Here is a 27,056-nt window from a genome sequence, read left to right on the forward strand (position 1 = left end):
CAAAGGAGGGAGGAGCTTAGGTAACTTACAACCATGGAGCCACCGCACCAGGTGTGGAATGCGTACTTCGTGATTGCTTTTACAAGAAAGAAAAATAAGCCACTCTCTTGTTTCGGTCATATATTCCCTTTGGTAAGAGGTTATCAAGGTAAAAAGTTTCTTCTCCCCCACTGTCTCTTCTTAGCTGCAGATCTGTTCCTGTCAGAGGAAACAAAAGTGATTCACTATTTCTCCACCCACAAAGGATCAACCACTTCTTGTAGCGACAGAGTCACAGAGAAAGCTAAGGCACATTCCTACCTGAAGTTAGAATTTTTTAAGTAGTGTTTTAGAATAGGCAATAGAGAATCTAAAACATATCCCATTAGGCCAATAAAGCTACCAGAAATTAGGATTCTTCTAGCACAAGGCAGATGACATGTGTGGTCAGGAGTGATCCTCACGTTTTACGTGTCTGCATACCCTCAGTCTGGACAGCTTGCCCCTTTAAAGGGTAAGTCACAGAAGAAAAACAATAGGGGGTGTATGAAAACTGCAAGAAAAGTGTAACAAAGGAAAAAAAAATCATACTGAAAATTCAAGAAACTTAATTTTAGAAAGCATTCAGAGTGATCAAGCTAGAATCCAAAAGACATGGTTTCTATGAAAAAAGTAATCTTAAGATGAAAACAAGCAAACGTGCAAAGCGAACAAACCGAGATCCAGGCTGATGGGAATAGGAAACTGGTTGAGAAAGTGAAATATGGCAGAAGATTTAAAACTGCAATTGCAAGACTAAAATCTGCACCAAAGTCAGCAGAGTAGTGTTGGGTAACACTACCAACTCTAAATTAAGAAAACTTAATTAAATAAAGAATTGACAATAAGCTTAAGAAATTCTCCCAGAATACTGAGGTGATAAACAAATAAAAATGATTAAAATGATATAATGACAGCAAAGCTAAAATCTATGAATAATACATGGTCAGAACAAAAGGAACCGAAGGTTATAAAAGTAAACTTTTGAGTTCAAAAAGACTGCAACCTGCAGATTGTAAAAGCTCATTGACAAAATTCAACAGAACCGCCCCACCCCCGCCGCCCATTAGTTTTGCAGTTTGTTTTACAAGGATGAAAACAAAAACAAAAAAAATAAAAAATGTGTTAACTCTAAAAAAAATTAAATTAGCCTGGTCTCCTTCTATAGCACTGAATTCCAGAGGACAAGAGAAAGAAACTATCTATAGTAATGCTATCTGGAGAGGACCTAGGGATCAGGTATAAGCCTCTGAGGAGAGTTACTGACACTGACACTAATGGGAGACGTATGAGGTGTCCTTTAAATATGTTAGAGGTAGGCAGAAGGTCTCCAGAATCTCTGATCGGCAGCTGAGAGAGAATAAATTATGACTCATGAGTTCCACAGCAAGCAAATCAACATTCATGTGTAAAGGCAAAGGCAGTCTTGGGTACCAGCGAATCAGAAAATATACCACTGACGCTCCCGTGAGGGAAGGAGGAGGTGAGCAGCACCTTGAAGACTTCTGGTGCAGTAAATTCTCTGACGTTTAGTCTCAGCATCCCAAAGTGTTTTTTGTTTATAATGGTTCTATCTATGGGTATTTAGCAAAGCAGAAAACCTTTTAAATATTTAGTAATTCATTTAGAATTAACAAAAAGAAACACATTGCATGTTAACATAAATGAGATTTTAAAAAATAAAAAATTACTGTATTCCTCTTTCCCTCTCACCTAAAAGGTGAAGGATAACACTGCATTACATTTTTTTTTTTTGCCATTTTTTAAATGTCTGCCTTAATAGAGGACAGCTGACTTCTCATATCTGCTGCCACATTCAACTTGTTCTGACAGATTGTTTCGGCCAAAATATATGAAGAAAATTTGGCCTCCTGCAGATACGTAGTTGAACGAGTAAAAAATTAAACTTTAAAAAAAGATATTATTTCTTTGAGGGAGAGAGCGTGAAAACGAGCAGAGAGAGGGACAAAGAGAGAGGGAGAAGCAGGCTCCCCGCTGAGCAAGGAGCCAGATGTGGGGCTCAATCCCAGGACCCTGGGGTCATGACTTGCACTGAAAGAGCTGAAGGCAGAAGTTAACCATTTGAGCCACCCAGGCACCCAAAGTTTAACATGTTTGTAACAGCCTTTTCAGTTAATTACGGATTTTTTCTTTTTTTTTAAAGATTTTATTTATTTATTCGACAGAGATAGAAACAGCCAGTGAGAGAGGGAACACAAGCAGGGGGAGTGGGAGAGGAAGAAGCAGGCTCATAGCGGAGGAGCCTGATGTGGGACTAGATCCCAGGACCCCGGGATCACGCCCTGAGCCGAAGGCAGATGCTTAACCACTGTGCCATCCAGGCGCCCCATAATTATGGATTTTCTTTGACACTACACTAAAACTCAAGCGGTAGTTTGTTAAAGATTATTTACAATGTGGAATCTGTCATTGTACCAATGAACTTCATACTGTTACATTAAAACCCATCAGTCTATTTACACTCTGAATGGATCTTGTATACACATGCATGATTTTGTAAGGTCACGCATTGGTCATTTACAAAGTACTGGTTTACTGAGTTACAGAGATCTTCCAAACGTTGACACACTTCTTTCTTCAATATCAAAACAATCACATTCACTGATAACACTTCCAATCTCATCAGTAAAACCGTTAAGTACTGGGAAGCTGTCAAGCTTGAAATGGCAGATATAAATGTTCCAAAATTGGACTTTTCTCTTCAAGCTCTTTTCCTTGAACTGACAGGCTCACTAACTTCATTTTCAAGAAAATATCTGCCAAATATCCAAGACTGAATAACCAAATGGATAATTTACAGGGTTTTGCTCCATGGAAAAGGCAGCTAGTTCAGGTTGCAGCTCCACTTTCCATTTCTTCACATAGAATATGAAAGACGTGTACACCATAAGCAAGATCTCATGAAAGGGAATGTTCAGTGTTTCATCAAAGGCATTCTGAAGGGAAGTTGGCATATATTTAATTGTGCACATGTGGGGGCAAAGTTCACAACAACTAGCAGCCACACAGTTTGGCGCTGCTGCCCTGATTTACACAGTGGCTTTACTTAACTCTGCTTTTGCATCACCAGTAGAAGTGTCGTCATAGTGAAGAGAGCAAAGAAAGTCTTAATATTACTATGAAAATAGTTCTGACCTTATGGATGTCTTGAAGAGGTCCCTGGGGCCCCCAGAGATCTATGAGATCTACATACAGTACTTTGAGAACCGCTGCTTCAGTGAAATAGAAGAAATGAATTCAAAATTAGAACACAAGAACGGGTAGTTTTGGCATCAAAGAATTAATGATGAAAAGCCAATTAAGCCTTTACTTAAGCAAATATGGTTAAAAACTAGATAACACAGATGTCAAAAAGAAGTCTTGAGACAGAAGACACAGAATTTAACAAGCACATACAATCACACATTTATATAAAACAGAAAGAAGGTGAGGAAATAAAAATCCACTTGATTCTATCCGATTTGGGCCTTATTAAGTGACACAATCACTAATTGTGTCAATTAAATGCTGTACACGGGAGACTTAAATAAACGATGGCATATCCTCCATGAAATGCTATGCAGACTCATTTAAGATGAAAATAACATAGTTCTTGAATGCTTACCATGTGGCCAGGCACTGTTACAAGTACTATCCAGGTACTAATTCACTTAATTATCACAAAAGCTTTAGGAAATTAGTACTACTATTCCTGTACAAGGAAACTGAGGCACAATGAAGGTAACTTGCCCAAATTCTGTACTGCTGACAGGGAGATGACCATGCTGCTAAGTGACTAAAGCAGGAACGATCCCACCTACTTCAAAACTTAGAAGAATATGTTCACCTATAATCATATAAAATTTCAAAGAATATATATAAGATAGATTTATTAGTTGTCATCTTTAGAGACCAGGACTATGAGAATACTCTCCCTTCCTGAATTTCAACAACGCTGTATTTTTTAAAAGTGAAAAATCCATTAAAAATTAAAAAATCCATTACTTTTATAATCAAGGCAACACACATTTTTTGTTTTGAAAAACTAAAACAAACTAAATCTTACTGCTTAGCAAAATTTAGACTCAAACACTTTTCCTGATGAAATTTAAGTTCTGATAGAACTAAAAAAATGAATACCTTTCAAGTCATGAAGAAAAGGAAGCCGAGAAAATAAATTCCTATGGCAAAAAAAAAAAAGGCAAAAGGAAAAAAGTTTAAGCAAAATAAATTCAAAGTCTAAAAAGAAAATTTAAACTGATCAATGATGTCAACAAATGTGAATAGGTTTAAGTCACAAATTTAAAGATAAAGAATGAATCTTGGATTTTGTTAAATAACATTGGCAAAAAGAAAAGCAAACAAAAATCCAATGAGACACACACCTAAAAACAAAATAATGTGAGAAAATGTGAAAAATATAAACGAATAGGTGAAAATATATCAGGTACATATACCTAAAAAATTAATGAGTAATGTTAACAAATGACAAAGTTGAATTCAAGGCAAGAAAAGTATATATGCAAAGATGCTCATTTTACATTTAAAAAATGTGTATGTTAGTCATGAATCTACCAAATACCAAGAAAACAACTGACAAAAATAGCACTGTAGTGAGAGACTATCATAATAATCTCAGTCTTCGGTAGGTAAGAATATAGCAGGCATGATTAATAATCAGTAAGATTGAATTAATATATATCAAACTCTGTAATTTTTGGAAACTCCACCTTTAACTTCTACTGATTAACAAAACTTGATTGTAATAAACCAAAGAAAACCTTAATACATCCTGAAGTTGAAAACCTTATAGAACCTATTCTCTAACCCCCTGCAATAAAACTAAAAATTAATACAAAAAGCCTTAATATAAACACAAACCGGGACCAAAAAAAAAACACCCAAGGAGCAAACAAAAATAACACACAAAACACACAAATTTACACACATAAACATACACACACGCACACACACACACAATGAAACCAACAATGATGAAGCAAAGAAGAGCTCAATACTGGAAAATTACTATTTTGAAAATAAAGGTAAAAATATTAAATTATTATATTAAAGGTAAGAATAATATTACCTTTATGGATAGACCCAAAACTGTGGAAAACCACAGCTTCTGTGAGAGTGTTAATATAAAGTTACACTTTATATTTAAAATCTGTCTTTTTATTTCACATTAGACTTTGAAAACATTTATTATTTTGCCTAAATCTTGCAACAAAAAAAATCTTTTAAGTATACTAATTCTAGTAACTTTCCATAGTAGCTAAAAGGTAATGGACAATTTTTACATTTAAAAATCCATTAAAAAATCTGTACAGAAACATCATCCAATCCATCTTGCTTCCAAAGAAAATTAACCTCAGAACATCTGACTTCAAATTCAAAGTTCTATTTTTCTAGTTTTGTAAAAATCAATAAAAGTTCACTTAAGAGTTTTCAGTGCTTGGGGTGCCTGGGTGGCACAGCGGTTAAGCGTCTGCCTTTGGCTCAGGGCGTGATCCCGAGCCAGGCGTTATGGGATTGAGCCCCACATCAGGCTTCTCCGCTATGAGCCTGCTTCTTCCTCTCCCACTCCCCCTGCTTGTGCTCCCTCTCTCGCTGGCTGTCTCTATTTCTGTCGAATAGATAAATAAAATCTTAAAAAAAAAAAAAAAAAGAGTTTTCAATGCGTGAGAAAAAAACGCAGTATTTATAACATATGCACACACACACACACACACACACACACACACAGAGTCCACTATTTCCTTTAGAATAATTATCCACACACCCGTTCAAAATATATCCTTATAAAAATGAGTATTTGGAATTAAAACAAGCACTTTTAGGACTAACTGCAGAAAACCTCCAAGCCTTATTTTAAAAAATAAGTCTTAATATTTTGAGTCAAAGTCTAGGAGCCAAAGTAGGTGCTGAATTCATCTTTCATTTTAAGGAAAACCAGCAAATGAATAATTGGCTTTGGTGGTACTGTGTAATAATTTGATTGTTTCCTCTTGGATAACAAATTACAAAAGAAATAATGAGCAATGTTCTCCATCAAAGGTAAAGAAGTCTTATAATGATTTTAAGAAATGACTTTTTTACATGACTAACTCAAAGTGGCCTGTCATTTTTCTTTCTTTCTTCTTTCTTCTCTTTCTATCTATCTATCTATCTATCTATCTATCTATCTATCTATCTCCTTATCTTTTGTATTACACCTTAGACACCAGTTAAAAGCACTGAAGAACACAGAACACCCCTAATGTACTGGGTGACAAGAGTTAAATCCCAAAACATATTATAGCTCTCCCTCACCCTGATTCAGGCCCCTTTCTGCCAGTTTGCTAATGCCAACATGAAGGTGAACTGGTTCACCTGGTTTCCGTCTCTGTTAACACTTTATTTCTTCTTCAGATTTTGGATGCTCTTCTTTTCCTGCCATTTAGACTCCAACTCTTGCCAGTGACTTTCAGCTCAAGCTGATACTCCTTAATCTGATCTTGATTTCATGTTCTGGATAGAGAATATCCACAAGCTCTTTCTATATAAACTCCTACCACCGCATGCACAGCTCTAGATCTTTTCTAAGACTTTCTAGCTTTAGAGAGCTTTTTCATTCACCCATTTATCTGGTCATTTATTCAACAAATACTTAAGCTCCCACTAAGAGCTAGACATTATTCTACACGGTAGAAACGTACAGAAGTGAACAAAAAGACACAAGTTCATCAGGTCAAGTAAAAGCTGTAATTCGCATAGCACGAGCTGGACTATGGTCACCATGATTCTAAAAGTTTCTCTTTTGACCACAGGTTTGTGCTAAGTCATTAAAAAAAAAAAAATTGAAACTCCATTTCTGTACCCCCTCAGTCTTCCAAAAAAATACTCCTGTTGATGTAATGGAATAAGAGTGGTTTATGGAATCAAACAGATCTACAGACAAATCTTGGCTCTGCCATTTACTAGCCTGGTTAACCTGGGCACATTACTTAAATTTCTTCAGTTGTCATTTACCTTACCTGTAAAAACAATTTTTCATGTTGTCTACTTTAAAACAAATGTTTATGAGAATTAAATGAGAAAATCTAGACAAAGCACTCAGTAAATAACCTAATATTACACGGTGTCTATTAGAATGTCATTATGTTTATTTGTAACACAGGACAAAGTATGAGATCTTTGGTTTGCTTTACCTCTATTCCAGGGATACTGTCATTTTAATCACTTACATGGTCCAGAGAGTAATTTTTCTTCTGGCGGGCTGCTAGTACTACTTCACTCTAAGTATAGCTTCTGGAAGTTTAAGGCGAACAAGGGACAAAAGGTTAGGTACGATGGTGAATAAAAGAAATCATTTCAAGGGGCTTTGTGATATGAAGTGCTCTCTTTCTACATCCCCAGTCTATTTATTTTGTATTTCTATTTTTCTACAACTTCCTTTCACAAGATTTCCCCAGCTTATTTCAATATATGCCTTATCTACTCTCCTAAATGGTTTTAATATGGAGTAAAAACATATTTACAAATACGTATATACTTCCAATAGTTTCAGATTTCCTGTCCTTAATGGCAAAATCTTTAAAAAGAAGATTTCATTTATTTGAGAGAGCAAGTGAGCAAGCACAAGTTGGGGGGGGGTGCAGAGGGAGAGGCAGACTTCCCGCTGAACAGGGAGCCCAATGTGGGGCTTGATTCCAGGACCCCGGGATCACGTCCTGAGCTAAAGGCAGATGCTTAACTGACTGAGCCACCCAGGTGCCCCAATGGCAAAGCCTTTAATATGCATCTCAAAAGTGTGGTTTGGGAGGGATATTTACTAGATCCAGTACTTCCTACAAGCCTCTACTACACATTAGGTTCATTTGAATAACAAACATTCAGACTGGGACAGCATTCTTTATATTTCCAAAGGAAATGGCCATTTGACTCTTGCAGAGAACTCTTTTTTAGGACTCTTTTTCAGGTGAAAATACACAAGTAATTTGCTTCCTTTGATCTCTAAGACACCTACATGTTGCTGCAACTGAGTTCTAAGGCATAAGTACATACTGTACTGTCACAAGAAACCAGTGTCCTCAAAAGCTATTTAACAAAGAGTAGACTAAATTAGCATACGTGTGACCATTTTGTAGCACAGCATGTAATAATGGACACCTGACTGACAGCAGAATGCTGTAAAACTATTAAATTCAATAAATTCCATATAGTTGAGTCAATGTACCCAGTAATTCAGTTACAGCTAAGTATTACCTTTCCCCACTAAGAGTTCAGAATTTCCTTAAGATTGTGATATTTAGTATTTTGATAATGACAGAGCCTTTTGAGAACTGGATGAATGCTATGGCCTCTCCTTTCCTACAACTGTCCCTCTGTCCTCTCTCCCCTACCCCTTGAGGTTACAAATCCTTGCCTTAGGATACAACTTTGCCAAAAAATTACATAATACTGCACTAGTGATATTACTAGTGATAAAAAGTACCAGAGTTATAAACTACATAGCAGTGGATTCAAATGTATAATTTACCACTGAGGAGCAAAGCGAACAAAATAGGAGATAATATAGGTAGACAGCACGAGAGAAAGGTAGAAGGTCTGAGAAATACTTAATCAAATGGCTCTTCATTCTACATATTTTCTACAAAGTTATCAGGAAAGGTCTGCCACACCAAATGCATCAAACTTTCCATATTATAAATATGAACTCATAATAATGAACAGTAATAATACCCACAATAAGCATTCATTTAATGAGCACCTACTTAATAAATAAGTAATAATGCATCCACAGAAAACATTTTCAATTGTTTTGAAGAATAGTTTACTACTAGTTAAAATCCTTACTAGGCTGATCCTGACCAAAGTAATCACCTTCTAAAATCTACCAGGATCAGTCATATCCCAGACATGTCCCCACCTGTGGGTTATTTTCACTGACAAAATTACTACAAATGGTAGTAATTTTAACATATTTCAATGGTTGACGATGCCTGAGAATCTGGCAAAAAAATTTTTTTTGAAAAAAAAAAACTGTTCACAGTAAAAAAACACATACACCTTGTTTAAAGATGAGAACTATAAAATAAAAAAAATTTGTGTTTTTAACATAGTTATGCAAATAACTATGTTTTTCTGTCTCCAGGATTCTTAGGACTATTCAAAGTTCCAGAAGTATATATTCAAATTATAGTTTATTTCCATAAATTTACTTACCAATATCACATAGAACTAATGAAAGTCAAAACGTGAATGAGAAAACATTTTAAGTGCAAACATAATGCGTAACTGTTTACAAGTATTTTTAACTAACAAAAGTGTTAAGCATCTACCTTTTTTACTAACAAAAAAGTTTTTAAATGAAAGCCCATGAGAGTTAAGAGCTCAAATCTTATGATATATTCCCTTATCTATACACCACACAGAACTTTTAACGTTAAGTTTTTTTGCCCCCCAAGATGACTACTTCTGTCACATATATTAATTTTTCATAGCTGATTTACTTATTAAAAGCTCACTTTATTTTTCTTCTTTGGAAGGTTTTAAAGCCATCAGCCACACTTAGAAATTTTCAGATGGAAAGAGTGAAGTATTCGAATTTTTACTGGTAGTATAAAATAAAAATTTTAATATAACCGAATGCATGCACTTATATGAAGAAAGACTACCAAAATTTTAAAAATCCATTCAAAACATTATGGTAGTGTCTCAATTTGGAAAACTTAATATGAGCAAAAATTAGCTTCATTTTCAAGAAACTAATTCATGGCTCCACAGCTGGAATTTATTCCTAAAACCTTATGCAGCCTGGGAAATATCTTGTGTCTGGATCCAATGGTTTACATTCCTAAAGTTTTTATCTGTAAATAAACCCATGACAGAAGGGACAGGGAAAAGGGAAGGGGAGGAGGAAGCAAGAGAGAAGACAGAAGAGAAAGAGTAATTCAGTTCCTACAATTTTAATTTTGATCTCTGCAGAAATCTATTGCGTGGGAAGGGGGTATACATATTTCCCTAAGATTGGTTTTCTGTCGCCACCATATGAGTGACGACTTGAATATATTATGTTTTATTCCTGACAGAACTGCTGGTTTCACTGTTTTCCAGTACTATCACAGAAAAATCTAAAGGTAAGATGATTTAACTTCTTAAAATTAATGTTATTTTGCTATAAGCATACAGACTAAAAAAATTTTTTTTCAGAATCATTTTAGTCAGGATGTATTATGCTCCTCATTTACACTTACTGATTTTGAATAAAATGTGGGGACCCTCTATTTCCAGTTTTGGGTGTTCTTTTCAGTTGTGAAAACCTGTATTTCTATTTATCATTTTGAACATTTCTGTTTTTCCCTATCTTTTGCTGGTTCAATCTCAATGCTTTACATATCATAATAATCTTCAATTTTTTCCATCTATGTATTTCATTTGTAGTTCTGAAAAATTTCAGTGCAAATGATGGAAAAGAATACTCTTTTGGAATAAGTCAAATCAAATCTTGTCCTTCTGCTTACTAGCTGTAGGATTTCAGGCAAGTTACTTAATTTTCATTTCTCTACCTATAAAATGGAGATAAAGCCTACCTGGGTACACACAGAGTAAATTATATGCATATCTACATGCATATTAATTTATTCTGTAGGACCATACCTGACATAGAGTAAGTCCTCAAACAGAAGGCATCCTGTTCCCGTTATCTTCCATTTTGAATTAGATGTTCTATAGCACTGATTCTCCTCTATGATGTAACCAAATATGACTTTTTCTTGGTCTCATAGCAGTCTATTATTTTTGTATGGTTGTATGATTCCTTAACATATTTGTATGTTTGCTAAGTTTTATTCATGTCATGTTCTAAATAAGAAAATAATTTATTCAGAACCCATACAACTATCTTATTTATTGTTTGTCCTGTACACCCTTTTAGCTGAACCTACTAAAGAAAATGGATTCTCAGAAATATTCATTATTGTATTCCTATGCTTACTGAATACAGTGGCTGGTATTACAGGCACTCAAATGATATCTGTTGAATGAATTACGAATGAACCAATGAAAACTGTAATAACTAGCCTTCTCTTTCACTTCTACAGTTTGGAAATCAAGCAAGGTCTTGGGACTGGCAATAGGGCTGGAGAGAGAAGAATTCTGGCAACATTTTTGGTGAAGGATGACCTTTGATAGCCAAAAAGATTTTGTAGAATTCCCTTTCAGTTTAATGATCTAAATTAGTTCCTAATTTTCAGAATTCTAGGCCTCTTGCCTAAGGAACAAATTTACTAGAGACTCTGCTTTTTTTTCTTTTTTAAGATTTTATTTATTCACTTGACACACACACACAAAGAGAAAGAGAGCAAGAGAGCGGGAACAGCAGAGGGAGAAGCAGGCTCCTCCTTGAGCAGGTGCTCAATCCCAGGACCCTGGGATCATGACCTGAGCGGAAGGCAGACGCTCAACCAACTGAATCACCCAGGCGCCCCAAGACTCTGCTTTTCTTTTAGAGAATTTCATTCAACCTCTTTCTTTCTCATCCCCTTATCTACACATAGCTTTACCAGGTCTTGTTCTTCCTTCAATTTATCTTTAAACCAGAAAAATCTCTGAATTGTATTTTTGGAAACGGTGAGCCCCAAAATAAGTCTTACATTTGACCATACATGTTTCACTATTTTAGATCTCAAAATCGCAAGGAGAAAGAAATAAAATTCAGTTTATTAGACAAGCCAGTTTTTGTAACTTCAGCATTATATAGGGATGAGCAAACTCTGACCCCTGGGGCAAATCCGGCTTGCTGCTTTTTTTTTTTTGTAAATAAAGTTTTTGTAAATAAAATTTTATTGGAACACAGACATGCTTATTTGCTTATATATCATCTATGGCTGCTTTTGCATAATTGCAGAGATGAACAGCTATGATAGGGACAGTATGGCTCACAAAGCACAGAAAGCCCTGGCCTCTCTAAGACTACTCTTAGGAATGGATCTACATAAAAACAAGAACACAAATAGCAAACATTCACTATGCAGTTACAATGTGTTGGGTACTGCTCTGCTGAATTTTATATTCACTCTTTTTAAAATTAGATAAAACATCTGAATTGGTTATTATCACAATCCCTCTTTACAGATGAGAAAGCTGAGGTTGATGAAATTAAATAACTTGGTTAAGATTAATAAGTAGTAGGGTTGGGATCAAACCCAGGTCTGCTGGAATCCAAAAATGAAGTATAATTACTCTTCCAAAGAGGGCTTTAAAACAACAAATAATAAAGGTGTTTTCCAAGGACTTAGTTTGCAGCTAGACAGCTCTCAATTTTACTGGTTTGATGGTCCATGTGCTTTTATATTGTTTTATGTGGTATTAAGTATGGATTTTAATATTTGTTCATTAATGCCAATGAAAAAGAAATGATTCATTCTTATTCTTCACAAGAAAACAAGCATAAAAACCACCTTTACTTTTACTGACACTGTATGGTTTTAAAAATTCTCTGCTGAACTTCTAAAGTGATGGCCATGAGAGGTTGCAAGTGAAAGCTGGTATTATATCCATACAACTGTTGTCACTAGCAGTGTATTTTCCACAATTGTTAATAGTGTGAAAAAGCTGGACAGAGTTTACTGAGTTTAAAAGACTCTGAAAACTTAGTTATTTTCATGAGAGGAAATATGAAGCAACATCATTTATACTAAAACATCTGTTACAAAGAGGAATATAGTAAAACAGCTTTGGAAACAACAAAGATTCCTAGAATACCAATTCAACCCAAACTTAACAATATAGCAGATAAGAGACAACGTGATAGATGCTAGGAAATACAAAGATAATTTCTATCTTCAAAAACCTCACAGCACAAGAAGAGAGAATGGGCAAGTAAAAATTAATATGAGGCTCTTAATTACAAGCAGCAGAAACCAACTCATAATGAGGAACAGAAATGGAATGCATTAAACAGATATTAAAAGTATCTTTCAGAATTACTGGGAAGGTTGAAGAACCAAGCTCAGTAAATGTGCAGGCATGAAGGAGGCTTCAACACAAGAAATAAAACCAAAATCTGTCACAAGAAGCACCTGCGGGCAGAAGATGCCACAACGGGCACACCACTACTTCTCTTTTTGGAATCTGCGTATTTTATTGCTGCTGCTATGTCCTTTACAGCGCCTGCGTCTTTGTATCAGCTCCAGAAAAAAAGCATACAATTAGGGTTATGAATTTTGGGCCCACTTTCTAAGTGCAGGCAGGAAAAAGCAATTTATTTGTCCTTTTTGGCCTCTGTTGTGGTAGGCCTTGCATTTCACCAAGATTCATACTATATAAGAGGGAACTCCTCAAACACAGGAAGGGCCTTCAAATTCTGGGAAGCTCCACCCCCCAAAAGATAAAAGCCCTGCTACAAACACTGTATCTTAAATCAAGATCTGAACCATTGGGGAGGAGGTAATCTCTGAATTCTCAAGTTTGAGACGTACGTTTCAAATACCTAAATGGTAACAACAGGCACCTTTGTTGGTTTTTTTTTAACCAGTTATTAAGACAAAACTCTTTTGGACGTTCAAAACTTAAAGACAAGAGCAAGACTTCCACAGAACAACATTCGAGTTTCTTAAACCACTGTTTTTCTAATTCAAGCCCAGGGATTTGTCAATCAAATTGGGAGCCCATAGCTCTCCAGTTAAAGAAACTGCACTACAGCATAAACACAATAAACAAGTTCTGTGTTAGATACCATGTTGGCATAAATGAGGAGATAACTGCACAAACAGGGAATGCTATGCAGAACTTTAAAAATAGGCAGAAATTTACTATGCAGATAGGGCGGGGCAAAAAAGAATATTCTAACAGGTAATAACTAGTATAAAGTACAAAGTACTTTATTATAAAATACAAAGTACTTTATTATAAAATACCATAGTTTGGTGGCGGGGGGGAACCCCCACCTGTTCTGGTTCCAGAAAACTGCATTAAAGTCCTAATCCTAATAGTAGTATGATCTGGGTCAAGCCCTTTAACAACTAATTTTTCCTCATCTACAAAATAAGGGAGGTGGACTAGGTGATACTTAAGTAGTTAGGCTTCTAAACAAATTTATGATTATTTTTATGCGTAACAGTGGCTAACATTTCTTAGTGAACACTTACTGCATGCCAGGAAAAATGGTACACAGTTGACATATACCACATAGGTATTATTAATAGCTTCATTTTCCCCCAATTGAGGAAACCCAGGTTCTGAGCGGGGAACTAACTCACTCAACGCGATCCGGTTAGTTAAGAGAGCCAGAGCGAGAGGGTTTAATTTCAAAGCCATTAACACTATGGCTAATCCAACAATGAAATTCCAAATTCCAAGGAGACTGTTATGGCTTCTATTACACTATGGGTAAAATGTTTATTATCTACAACCCCCTTTCTTTGATAACTAAATTTTTCAGAAGGTCAAGAATTTAGACCTAAGTATCAAAACGTTCATTATTTTATAGTCAAATAGAAATCTTTCCAAAATACATCCTATACGTCTCTTTTTAAATAAGAGAAAGGCAGACTAAATTCAAACTTTCTTGAAGCTCAAGGTTACATTCATGCATATTAATTACTGTATGGGCCTCTAGAACTTTAAGATTACATGACTCTTTGCCCTTTCATTTTCTAGGGTCAGCTTATGTTTGTTTCTTTTTTCACTGCTTTCAAAGATCACAGCTCCTCTCTCTCCACCCTTAGTAGTGTTCTGTGGACAAAAAAACCCAAACAACAAAAAAACAAGCTTCCAAGCTATCAGAACTATTAATAAAGATACAGCTGCAAAAAAAAATTAATTCCTGTCTTACTTCTCATTACAAGGTGGCCTTTGTTATAGTACCTAAACTAACTCTTAAAATTATCAATTCAGCTGTGATTTGATTACCTAAATACAACTTCACTGTTTCAAAAAATTTGATATAGAATATTCCCACACTGTATTATATCCTCTGATCCTAAGATACTTCATAAAGAATTAAAAGCTAAAGCATTATGTTCTTCAGATTACATGATGCCAACATGCTAGAAAAAAATGTATAATGCTTATGGAGACATAGTGTTAAATGTGAGGTGGTTCGAAAAAATGCTCATTTCTTCCCTGGGACAACAGAAAAAAAAAACAAAAAGACAAAATCTTAAAGGAACCCTCCTGCAAAACTTCTAAAGAGCATGTAAGAGAAAAATGGCTCTATTCCATGCCAATATGTATTATGAAGCTACGGTAATTAAAAGAATTTAGTATGGATGGAAACAGAGCAAGAAATCCAAACACATAATAGAATCCTGATTATGATGAAGATAATAGTTCAGATTAGTAAGGAAAGAGGAACTACACAATAAATGGTATGGAAACAAACTTAAAAAAACAAACACTTCAAAGTAAATAACAGAAGGATTAAATGCCTAAAATATCAAAGGAAAAAAAGTTTAGAAGACCAAATTTATCTATAATCTTACAGAGAAGAAAGAGGTCTCTGTAAACAGGTCACGATATCCAAGTCACAAGAGGGGCAAAAAGTGATATATTTACCACATAAAATGTAAAGACTATTATAGAACAACAAAAAAATAGATGAAGTCAAGAGACAAAATGGAAAAAAATCTACAAAAAATATGACAAAAAACAAACTTCCTTAATTTATAAAGGGCTCATGCAAATCAATAAAAACCAGACCAACTACCTACTAGAAAAATGAACAAAAGATATGAACAAGAAATTTGGGGGAAAGAACATAAATGTTAATAAAGTTCTGATGTTTGATTTTCTCATTTAAATGCAATTTGAAGCAACATATCATTTTTCACCTATTCAAATGGCAAAAACTAAAGAGTGCAATGATCCCCAGTGCTGCTGCTATTGTGAGGGAGTAATCAGTCTAATGTGCTTACTGATGTGTGCCTAAGTTCATAAAACTTTATCAGGAGGGTAATACAGATAAAACCTCAAAAGCTGTCAAGGTATATATACAAAGGTAATCATGAGAGCACTGTTTATTATTATTATTTTTTAAGATTTTATTTATTTGACAGAGAGAGAGACAGCCAGCAAGAGAGGGAACACAAGCAGGGGGAGTGGGAGAGGAAGAAGCAGGCTCCTGGCAGAGGAGCCTGATGTGGGGCTCGATCCCAGGACTCTGGGATCACGCCCTGAGCCGAAGGCAGATGCTTAACGACTGAGCCACCCAGGTGCCCCAGCACTGTTTAAATACAAAAATAAGCTGGAAAAAAATATTTATCATAGAACACTAGTTAAATAAATTATGGTCTATCCATAAAACAGAATACTATGTTCCACAGAAAAAGGGGGGGAAATGAATAAATTTCACTGTGGAACCCAAGATAAATTATTAAGGAATTTAAAAAGGCAAAGTGTTGAATTATGTACAGAATTGTTTTTAAGTGGGGAAATAGATGAGTAAGTGAATTTCCAGTGTTTCTCTGAAATTACGTGAAACTGTTAAGAATGGTTCACTTTGTTCACAGAGACCAGGGAAGGGAGCCATAGCCGCTGTGTTTTTTTAATCTGTTCCTGAATTAATTTCACTTTTTAAAGCTAACAGGAATTATCTAGATAGAATTATGGGGCAATTTTTATCTTTTTTATGCCTTTTTGTCTTAAAAATACCTAATACAACCTATATTTTAAAGAAACCACCTGGGCAGGGGGAATGGGCAATGGGACACTTAGTTTCAATTTATTTTATTCAATGCAGTGTTATCTTTTAAATAGTAAAAGCTTATATTATTTTTATAATCAAATCAGCTTTAATATATTACACTTTTAACTGTCTGCACCAGTGTAAGGATAATGTTTACAATGTCAAACCAAATACTATATATAGCCTATAGACATCAGAGTGAACACTAGCCTTCCACTATAAAAAAGATCTTTTACATTCAAAAAAAGACTAACAGACTAACAGAAAAGTGTATCTATACCAAACTTTCTATATCTTCTGAGGGCACCTATATTTATTTATACACACTGATATATCTGCTTTCTGACTGGGTCACCAGCCCTGATGCAGAAAGGGCAGAATACAGTGACAAACCTTTATAAGAAAGAAACTGGTAATTTAAAAATGGAATGGAAAAAAGGGAAACTGCCTAAAATGAATAAATGCAAGACAGATTAAATTAGGACTGCTTTTAAATTGCCTATTTTATTAGGAAAGTGAAAAGTGATCCCACTAAGTCTTGCAATTGCTAAAGATTAGAGTTGATACTTTTCTCAGGTTCAAGAGATCTATCCCTCCAAAGGGTGCACAATTGTGGCTTTTCAAACCTATCAGAGTGTCAAAGGCAGATGTAATTAGAATGGGGGCTAGAGAGGGAAAGGAAACCACAGAGAAAGGGAAGTTAGAGACCTGATGTATAGTATTTCACAGTAAGTGAAACAGAGCACATGTAAACAAGAGAGTACATACATCAGACCTGCTGGAGATTATAAAGGACTATTTATCAGTACAACTCACTAATGTTCACCAGAGAGTTGGATCCTCAAAATCTACCACAAAGTTCACCTCTAAGTAGTCTCAATGGATAATTACCATCCTGCTGTGATTACTTTTAAGACTTGCATATTCAATAAAACAGTACTGCCTGAATTACATAGCATTCTTGAGAAATGAAGGTCCATGGTATGTTGAAGTACAGAGAAAGGAGGTGTGAAGTCAGACATTTCAAATCTCAGCTTCACTACTCAGAGCTTCATGGCCGTTAGGCAAGCTATTTAATCTTTGCTTCAGTCTCTTAACCTCTAAGATGGGAGCTTAACAACGTTACCTATGCTCATGGGTTGATAAAAGTAAATGAAATTATATTTACACATGGCATCACAGCGCTCAAATAAAATTTTAAGAACATACTTTTTGGGAAAAAAAAGTGCTCTTTAATTGAAACCACTCTGAATAGAAATCTCAACACTTCAGTTTACTTTTGTTTCTTAAGGCAAAGAGACACAATTTAACTTTTTCGGCACTGCATAGGGTCATCATTAGGAATATCAGTTATCAGGGGCATGGGGCTGGCTCAGTCGGTAGAGCACGCAACTCTGAATCAGGGTTGTGGGTTTGAGCCCTATGCTGGGTGTAGAGATTACTTAAAAAAAAAAAAAAGAAAAGAAGAAAGACTGTGTGACTATAAATACAAAAGTTTCCACAAGCGATTAATTAATCAGTCTCTTTATAGAGTACCTTGAGCAAAGACAGCCTCTCTGAGGAGATTTAAAGTTTATAAGAGATGCTGTCTCTATGCTATTTCCATATTGTTACAGTTAAAAATTTTAAAAATTATAGCCATTTTTCTATGGCTTTATTCATAATCAGAGCTAACTTGTTGTGCCTCCTTCTTGCAAGCCCCTTTCTTTTTCTTAAGGTGCTGATGCTAAGCTACTCTAAGACACCACATAACCATTCCAAGGCAGACTGATAACAGTGACAAAAATATGGGCTGCAGATTCAGATAGCTCTATGCTTAAATCCCAGTTGTGCTACTTACTTGGTGACTTTGTTAAGTTGCTTAACTTCTCTAAGTTTCAATTTCCTCATCCTTAAAATGGGAATACTATAAGCTATATTGAAATGCTGGGGTAAAAAGCAAAGGAAAACTTAGGTAAAGCTCTTACAGAGTGTCTTCTAGTACCTGGCAATATAAATCGCTCTGTCAACGGTAATCATTATTATATAGCTAACAAAGTATATTGAAACTGTAGCTAAGTCAAGAATAAAAGGAATTTCTTGGAACATATGCTTTTAATGTGTGAAATTCCTTGGCATCATACTGGAGATACAAAGATGAAAAAGAAGACAGTATCTAAGCTCCAGAGCCTCGGAGCCTAATTAAAGACAGACATGTAAACAAAGTCACAGCAATTTGATAAGTGAAACAGTAAAAGAAGCAGTGCACCATCTGAAGTCAAATGTTTTTTTCTGGAAGAAGTGGTATTTAAGCTCAGAGGATAAGTAGGAGCTCACCAGGTTGGGGTTCAGGGATTGAGGTGAGCAGACTCCGTCCAGCAGGATAAAAAGAGCACATGTAAAGATACACAAGAAACAGCCTGGCACAGCCTGGAGCAGAGCATTTGTAGAGAGGAGAATTTAGAAAGGCTTGCATGGGCCAGATCATAACGGCCTAGTCTTCCAAACCAAGGAGTAGTTGGCCCTTTTTAAAATTAATAATGGGGAAAAATTAATAATGGGGAATCACAAAATATTTTAAAGGCAGTAAAGGAGGTTGGCTGAAAGAGATAACATGCTGAGAATTCACAACACAGAGAGATCTCCCCGAGTAAGATGTGCAAGCTGCCTAAGAGAGGAATACTATAGTCAAGGAAAATACAGTTCAGGTGGGAAAGACGAAGCAATTAATCGAAAGCAGCGGTGATAAAAACAGAAAGAGAAGGAAGAGGGTAGTCTTGTCAACACTCTGAAAATCCCCCAATTTCTCATTTGAGCAAATAGTTGGGTCATGAGGTCATTAGTCAAAATGGAGACAACAAAAATGAAAAGTTGCTGAGAAGACAGTGTGGGCTCAATTGGATTTTATGTGAACAAAGCTGCCCACTAGGCAGACTGGAGCCCAGGTGTAACTCCAACAGAAGAAATGAACATAAAGGGAGAAATGGAAGATGAGGCAAAGGTAATGTCACCCAGAAGAAGGACACAGATTGAAGATGGGGCTATGAGTATCGACTGTTGCTGCTCATGAAGATCTCACTCTCCGGCTTTCACTTGTTTTCCAATTGGACAAACTGAATCTTACGTGAGATGTTACTTCTAGTTTCCATACTTCTTTAAAAGCATGAACATTTTCCCATACAAGCCTGCTGAATGTAGATGCTTAAGTTTCCTGAACACTGTGTCCAACTTCTTCACTATTGGGCCAGGCCTAGCGGAGTGCTTGGGACCTGAAAGGTGCCCAATAAAAATGAATGCACTAACCAAGTGCAGTCTTTAGGTCAGTCAAGAAGCCAAACTGTCTCAGATACTGTTTTAATGTTACAGATGAACATTTAATATGGACTAACTTAAATTTTTCTTTATATGCTGCTTTTTCTACTTAGAAACATAAACTTTTCAATGATTTGGAGACTCTAAACTTATTTTTCAGAGTTAAGAACGCACCTAAAACCAGTAAGTTATGCCTGTCCTTATTTCAGATTTCTGTATAGAAGTCAAAAGCAGGTAGAAAAGTAAGATTATATTTTTTTAAGATTTTATTTATTTATTTGACAGAGAGAAAGCACAAGCAGGGGGAGTGGGAGAGGGAGAAGCAGGCTCCGGGAGCCTGATGCAGGGCTAGATCTCAGGATCCTGAGATTATGACCTGAGCCAAAGGCAGACACTTAACCAACTGAGCCACCCAGGTGCCCCAGATTGTTGATTTTTTAAAGTATTAGTTTTAAAAAGGGAAAATACTAAAAACCTTCACCTACAGGTCCATTCTTATATGTAAACAATGTGAGAGATCTTCAGAGGAGTACTGAGGAGAATAAAGACTCACTGCTTAGAAGGAAAATTAGATGAGTCCAAATGTTCCTTTATGTACTTTGTTTACATACTTTTACTTAGATAAAGCACATTACATAAACTCAGTGTCATAATGAGTGTTCATAAATTGGTGGATGAAAAAGATGAGTCAATGACTAAGAGGGAAGATGGCTGCTGAGCCCAAGAAACTATGTTATAAGCACTTGAGAGTGTGAATAGCACTATAAGGGAACTCAGTAAACACTGGAGCACTGGTTTTTGGTGGTTTTGGGTTTTTTTTGGTATTTCTCACTAACAAAATAAAGATATTTTAAGAGACTCACGTTACTCAATAAAACTAAGGAAAAAGCTCATTGTTCATAGGATTACATTACAGTCAAACTTTTCAGATAAACCAGTTCTTAATACTTCCTTTTGCTTTCCTTTGAACGTTTAGCCTCCCTCTCATGCATATCTCTTTTGATGAGAACAGGCAGTAGGGTAGTAACGGGGAAAGAAAAAAATCAAACTTAACAAAATGACCTGATTTTAAAACTTAAAAAAAAAAATTGGGGAATGTCCTACTAGAATCTTGATATTATATGCTTTCACAATTACATTATTTTTTAAAGACTTTATTTATTTATTTGACAGAGATAGAGACAGCCAGTGAGAGAGGGAACACAAGCAGGGGGAGTGGGAGAGGAAGAAGCAGGCTCCTGGCAAAGGAGCCTGATGTGGGGCTCGATCCCAGGACTCTGGGATCACGCCCTGAGCCGAAGGCAGACGCTTAAACCGCTGTGCCGCCCAGGCGCCCCACAATTACATTTTATATTGGGAGAGACTGCAACGAGCAGTTACAGAGCCTAAGCTTTGGAGTCAGCAGTTCAGTTCTGGCTTGTTACCTCTATAACTTTGTATTTCTGTCTTAAGTACCCTGCATCTCAGTACTCCTATCTGTAAAATGGGCCTTAAGGACTTCACAAGACTCACAAGGACGATATAAAATAATGTACCAGGCAGACACCACATAAATGGTGTTCTTTTTGTAGCTGTAAGCTCCATTAGTACTTCCCAACTTTTCATACTTCAGGTATATCAAATAACCTAGTTTCTGCCATAAAGGAAAAACAAAAGCCCACTCACTTCCAGAGTACTCCAGTGTCCCACCACTGGAAGTGTACCATGGATTGAATTGTTCCAGTTAATTTCTTCCTTTCAATCTTACATCGAAACATCCGATAAGTCAGGTTTCAGACTGCCACTAGCTGAGAAGGCAGCGAATGGTGTCCTACAAATCCACTGCAAATAACAACAAAACACATATTCTGCACGCAAAAAGTCTAAATTGTAATGGTATTTATTAAAGAGTAAAACCTAGCAGTGGCTTGCCTTGCACAATCCTGCAAGTTTTAAGAAACTCTGCTTCTGCTTAGTTGCTTCCTAACACAGATCTCCGAAACAAAAACAGCATACCAGTGGTCACATCCTTTGAAGAACTAAAATCTAGCTCCAGTTCTCACACTTTTAGAAGGTGAGCAAGATGCCCACCATGGTCATAAAGTTATATTTTTTAGAAGCAAGATGCCCTCCATGGTTATGTCATAAGGTTATACTTTTGGGAAGATCTCTTTTTCCATTACCATCATATTATAATCACATGTCAGTTCTCTCATAATTACAAAAGGCAGTTTCAGGGTCCATAGACAGGTCAGCTTGGAATTTTGAGCTTACCATTCCACCACAATGCAGATTCAACTCTGTATTTTGAGTTTAGGTTTGAGATTAGCTTTCTTCATCATGCTTTTACCCCTCAGTACACGGTCACTAAACTGCATACTATTTATTACACGTTTGAGTATTTCAGATGGTTGATCAAGGATAAACACGGAGTAACTAAAGTTAGCATGCTTGTTTGAAAACTACTCTGATATCTTAAACACCGCCAGGTGCTGACCGACAACCTTACCACTTGAAGCAAAGACGTGTTTGTTATAGTGTGGGAGAGGAAAAAGGCCACACCCAAAGTTAAGACTTCACAGTGAAGTGATACCGAGTTTCAAAATTTCAACCATTGCTATTTTCGGTACTCTTTTTCATGGTCAATGACTACTGTAAATTCTCAACAGGCTCAAAGTTCAAGAAAACGTTCCTCTGGTTCTAATCACTTAGGTTACTTCATTCAGCAACCGGCGGGTCCAAGATGGAGAATTACCCCATTCAAAGAAAGATTTAGGTAACTCCGGCATAGAAGAGGGCCAAACTCAAATGACCAGCGCTCCGAAGTGACTCTGAAAGAGGGTTACCACTCCTCCCCTCCCCCAGGGGGCAGGCAGACAAGAAGAGCCTGACTGTATCACACCAACCAGTTACCTGACACAGAACGCGACCGTGTTATCTCGACCCTTCCTTCGGTTTAGACGCTCCCAGACTCCCTTCTCTCCTCGGTGCCACCCCCATCCAGGCTCTCTCTCCTCCACCGCCCCCCCTCGGCCACCCCCGCCAGCCCAGCTCCCATCAGCTTCCTCAGCCTCATCTGCATCCCACCTCCGTGCTCTCGCGCACTCCACTCGTCGCCGCTTACCTTGGCCACATAGTCTTTCACCTCATCCAAGTCTCCGTTTTTCAGGGCCCACATGAACTCCTTGTCGCACATCACTGCAGCGGGGCGGGCGGCTCGGCCGGGCAGAAGACGAGGAGGCGGTGGGAGCAGCAAGCGGATACCGCGGGGCGAGAGGGAGACAGGGCCGCGCGGAGCTGGAGAAGAGAAGGCGGGGAAGGCTGCCAGGCGGGCGAGGCAGTTGGCCGCGGTGACCGTTGGGGCGGGAGAAAGAAAGTTCTTTTGCGGCCACCGGGCCCAGCAGAGCAGGTTCCGCCTGGCCGAAGAGAAGCAGGAGCGTTTGCACTTCCGGTTCACTCCCAGCTAGGATCCTCCCCCAACTTCCTCTTCCTCTTCCCCTGGGCGGAACGCCCCGCTCGGGACCCCGCCCCGACGGCCCGCGGCGGAGCCCTCCACGTGCGCAGGCGCAGTGGCTAGGCAGGCTGGCGAACGGGGTCCGGGGGGAGTGGGCGGGACTGAGAGGCCAGTAAAGCGAGTCCGCGGGCGACGAGGGCGAGTCAGGCTATTTCAGATGGAAACAGGATGTTTTTGCACACCGCACACGTGGGAAAACGTTTTCTTTAAAACACAGCCTTGGAGGGCATCTTGCCCACCTTCTGAAAGTGTCCAGTAGGAATGTTTGATTTGAATTCCTTCGTTTCTCTTTTCGTTCCCTTCTTTCCTTTCTTCTACCTTTTTCCCTCTTTCCTCCCTTTTTTGTTCTTCCCTTTCTTCTTCCACTATCAAGCATCCCTTGGGCTCCTACTCCATGCTAGACTCTCTCGGACTGAGGATATAGTAAAAAAGATGGAATAAAACAATGCCTGCCGTCAAGGACCTCTTCAATACTTAGGATAACCATGCGAATTCAGTGTAATAACTATGCATAATGTTGTTTGGAGGGAAAAACTGAAGTGTGTAGTGGGGGAAAATTTTTACTCATCTCCCGGACTAGCAAATTAGGTCCAGGACTAGGAATTCAGCTTGATGCCATAGGGTAGAGCAAACCCAACTGTCCCGTACAATTTGTGTGTGTGTGTTGTGTGTTTAATTTTTCTGTTTGTTCCTTTGTTTTTAATGGGTTGAAGCTTCGCGGCCATTCTCGTGAAGCTGGTTCTACTCTTCCCACAGTTTGGGTGTTAAATACCTTGGGGCACAGCCTCCAGGTGAATTGTGCCCCAACCCTAATGACCCAGACATGCACACATGAACATAGATCCAATAAAAACTTATTGGAACTATTACATATGTATAAAAGTCTATTATTTGTGACCCACTAAATAAATAATATATGCTTACCATATAGTATAGAGGTTCAGATCATAGCCTCTGGAAACAGATTGCTTAGTTTTGAATACAGGACCCAACCCTTACTAATTTTGTAAGGCAGAAGTTATTTAACCCTTCTGTGTTCAGTTTGCCACATATGCCAAATGGGAACAGTAGTGTTCAATAAATGTATTTTTTTTTGCTATGATTTAGAAATAGTAAATGGAGATAGGTTTCAAATCAAAAGAAAAATAAAATATTTTTGATTTGACAGCTACCTTGATTGATGTTCTGTTAATTTGACTTTCTCACAAAAACACAGATCCATCTACCTAATGGTGATACATTTCTGGAAAAAAATCTCAAGGAGTAATTTGTAAGGCAAATCCTAGAGTCCCTATGTCTTCTTGATCTCCCACTCCCACCTGTGTGATCTTTGAGTTACATCATGATGACAGGTCTTGTTTTATATTTATATCTCTAGCTCAGACTTCTACTATGATCCATTCTTATATTTAACTTCTTGGCCATTCAAATGTTTCAAACTTAACATTGGCTTTGGTCTCCTCTAGATTCTAAACTTAGTTGTCCCCATAGACTTCTCCTTGTCTATGAATGACATCACCAACCACATGTCACTAGAATCAGAAACATGTGACAAAGATTCTCTCCTTGACCAGACTGTAGCCAGGCTTCTCTGAGCCCTATGCTCAACTAGGCCTCAACCTTGACTTATAAAAACTTGAACAAATGCTAATGTAGTTCCTAACAGATCGAGGCCACATCCTAAGATGACCTCAGACCCCTTAAAGTGCCTGCCTGAGAAAACTCAAGGCTGCCAATTTTTTTTTTTCTTTTCGTTTCAGCTAATACCTGAGGTTAGGGCCTCTGTCTCCCAGTCTCTGTTGGAAGGTAGAATCCTAACTTCAGTGATTGCCAGCTAGCATACACAGTGGGCCTACTTGCATTTACTCTGTTGAGCCCCCACTTGCCTCCCCTTTACTCCTTCATTCTTCCTTTAAAATACCCATTAATCTCCATACATATCAAAGTTGAGTTCATTTCACATTGGATTCTTTTCCCTATAGTAATAGTTTGTCAAAAGTTCAAACATAACAGAAGTAAAATGAATGAATTACCGGAAGTAGTAATTAGTCAAAGTTTATTGTGCACATACCAAAAAGACAGTTTGCAAACCAGGAGCACTCAAACCAAAACATGTAATGAGGCTCAGGGGTATATTGCTATAAAGCAGCTGATGTAGTGGGAAAGCAGACTGTTTATTCTTCACAGTGACTGGTTATAATATTAGAATTCTCCTAAATGATAGGGCACTGCTCAAATCAACCTTTGGGAACAATTTAAGCTTGGCTTGTGATTTTCAGAGGTGTAAGTAAGAAATGACCCAGGTCAAGTTAGTCTTGCAAAATAAGGTAAATTGATCTTTGTTTGTATGACTAAACTGGTATTGTCTGCTCAGGGAATTTTCAAGGCTGGTCTCTGTTTTTGATTGTAACAAGTTATTACTGATAAAAATCTGTCCTTACCACTTACCAATTTAAGTAGTGTCTGGCTTTATCTTTGACAATGGAAGTCATAAATAACTCCTATCATTCCTGATCTTTCTCTTTTATTCAATCCAACAGTAAGGCCTTCAAAATACATCTTAAATTGTTCGCCACTTACCATCTTCACTACTGATTACCTTCCGTGACCCTTCCCAGTCCCATCATCTCTGTCTGCACTGCTTCATTACCCTCCCAGCTGGTCTCCCATTTTCACTCTCTTTTCCCTGTAATTCCTCACATAGCTGGAGTTACCTTTTTCACACATAGATCCAACAGGCACTTTTCACCCTAAGACCTTCCAATGGCTTCCCATGGCATTTAGGATAAAATCCTAATTATTTCTATGGTCTTCTGTGATCTGACTCTGATGTCTCTCCCAACTTACAACACTCCCCTCCCACCCCCATTGATTCTTGAGTTCCCCCAAAACTTGTCTTCTGTCAGTTTTAGGGAAAACCAAGCTCATTCTACCCGAGGGCTGATGTGCTTGTTTCCTGTCTGGAAAGTTCTTTTCATTCTTGCTCACTCCTGAACTTCAAGGTCTCAATGCAGATGTTACATCATCAGAGAGACCTCCCAGACCATCCACTTTAAATAGGTCCCTCAATTACTTCTACCAGATAGCTCAGTTTTTCCCCCTTTTACCTCACTTATCACAGATTTTTCATTATTATTTTTGTTTGTTTACTTACTTTGCTAGGTATTCATGGTGCTCCACAAATATTTCCTTTCGTCTATCATCCTGAGCGCAAGAGAGAATTGCTCTTCCTGGCTTCCTCGTGGTTGAGTAATGTCATGTAACTAATTTTGGCCTATTAGTTATGAGCAGAAGTAATATGAGTCATTTCCAGGCTTGCCAATGCAAGACCCTTCAGAGCTCTTGATTCCCTCTGCTACAGCCACCAGCAACATTCAAGACAGCAGCTATCACCAGCCTGAGTTTCTGAGTGACTCTATTGAGCAGAGCTCCCCCACCATCCCACAATGGATATGCAGTAAAAAATAATTAAACTTTTCAGCCACTGAGAATTTGGTGTTTATTACTGCAGCAACACTGAGCCAATCTTGACTGATACAGAAATTATTGTCAGAAGGGAGCTGTTACTAAAACAAAAATCTT

General features: G+C 37.4%; 1 protein-coding gene across 2 annotated transcripts in view; it reads right to left on the reverse strand.

The window, feature by feature from the left end:
• The window catches only part of MTPN (myotrophin), a 59,915-nt gene extending 33,180 nt beyond the window's left edge, over positions 1-26,735 (reverse strand). Inside the window, exons 1-2 of one of the 2 annotated variants that reach the window (XM_002914203.4) lie at positions 26,629-26,735; positions 23,085-23,376 (exon numbers count right to left, since the gene is read on the reverse strand). In XM_002914203.4, coding sequence (XP_002914249.1) covers positions 23,085-23,156 — 72 coding nt within the window. In that variant the 5' untranslated portion in view covers positions 23,157-23,376; positions 26,629-26,735. Of the gene's footprint in view, positions 1-29; positions 177-23,084; positions 23,377-26,628 lie in introns of those variants that run through there. The other variant, XM_034672809.1, reaches the window with a different exon arrangement.
• Between the last annotated feature and the right edge of the window lie 321 nt (positions 26,736-27,056).

Source organism: Ailuropoda melanoleuca, chromosome 1 (genome assembly GCF_002007445.2).
Source record: "Ailuropoda melanoleuca isolate Jingjing chromosome 1, ASM200744v2, whole genome shotgun sequence".
Classification (NCBI taxonomy): domain Eukaryota; kingdom Metazoa; phylum Chordata; class Mammalia; order Carnivora; family Ursidae; genus Ailuropoda; species Ailuropoda melanoleuca.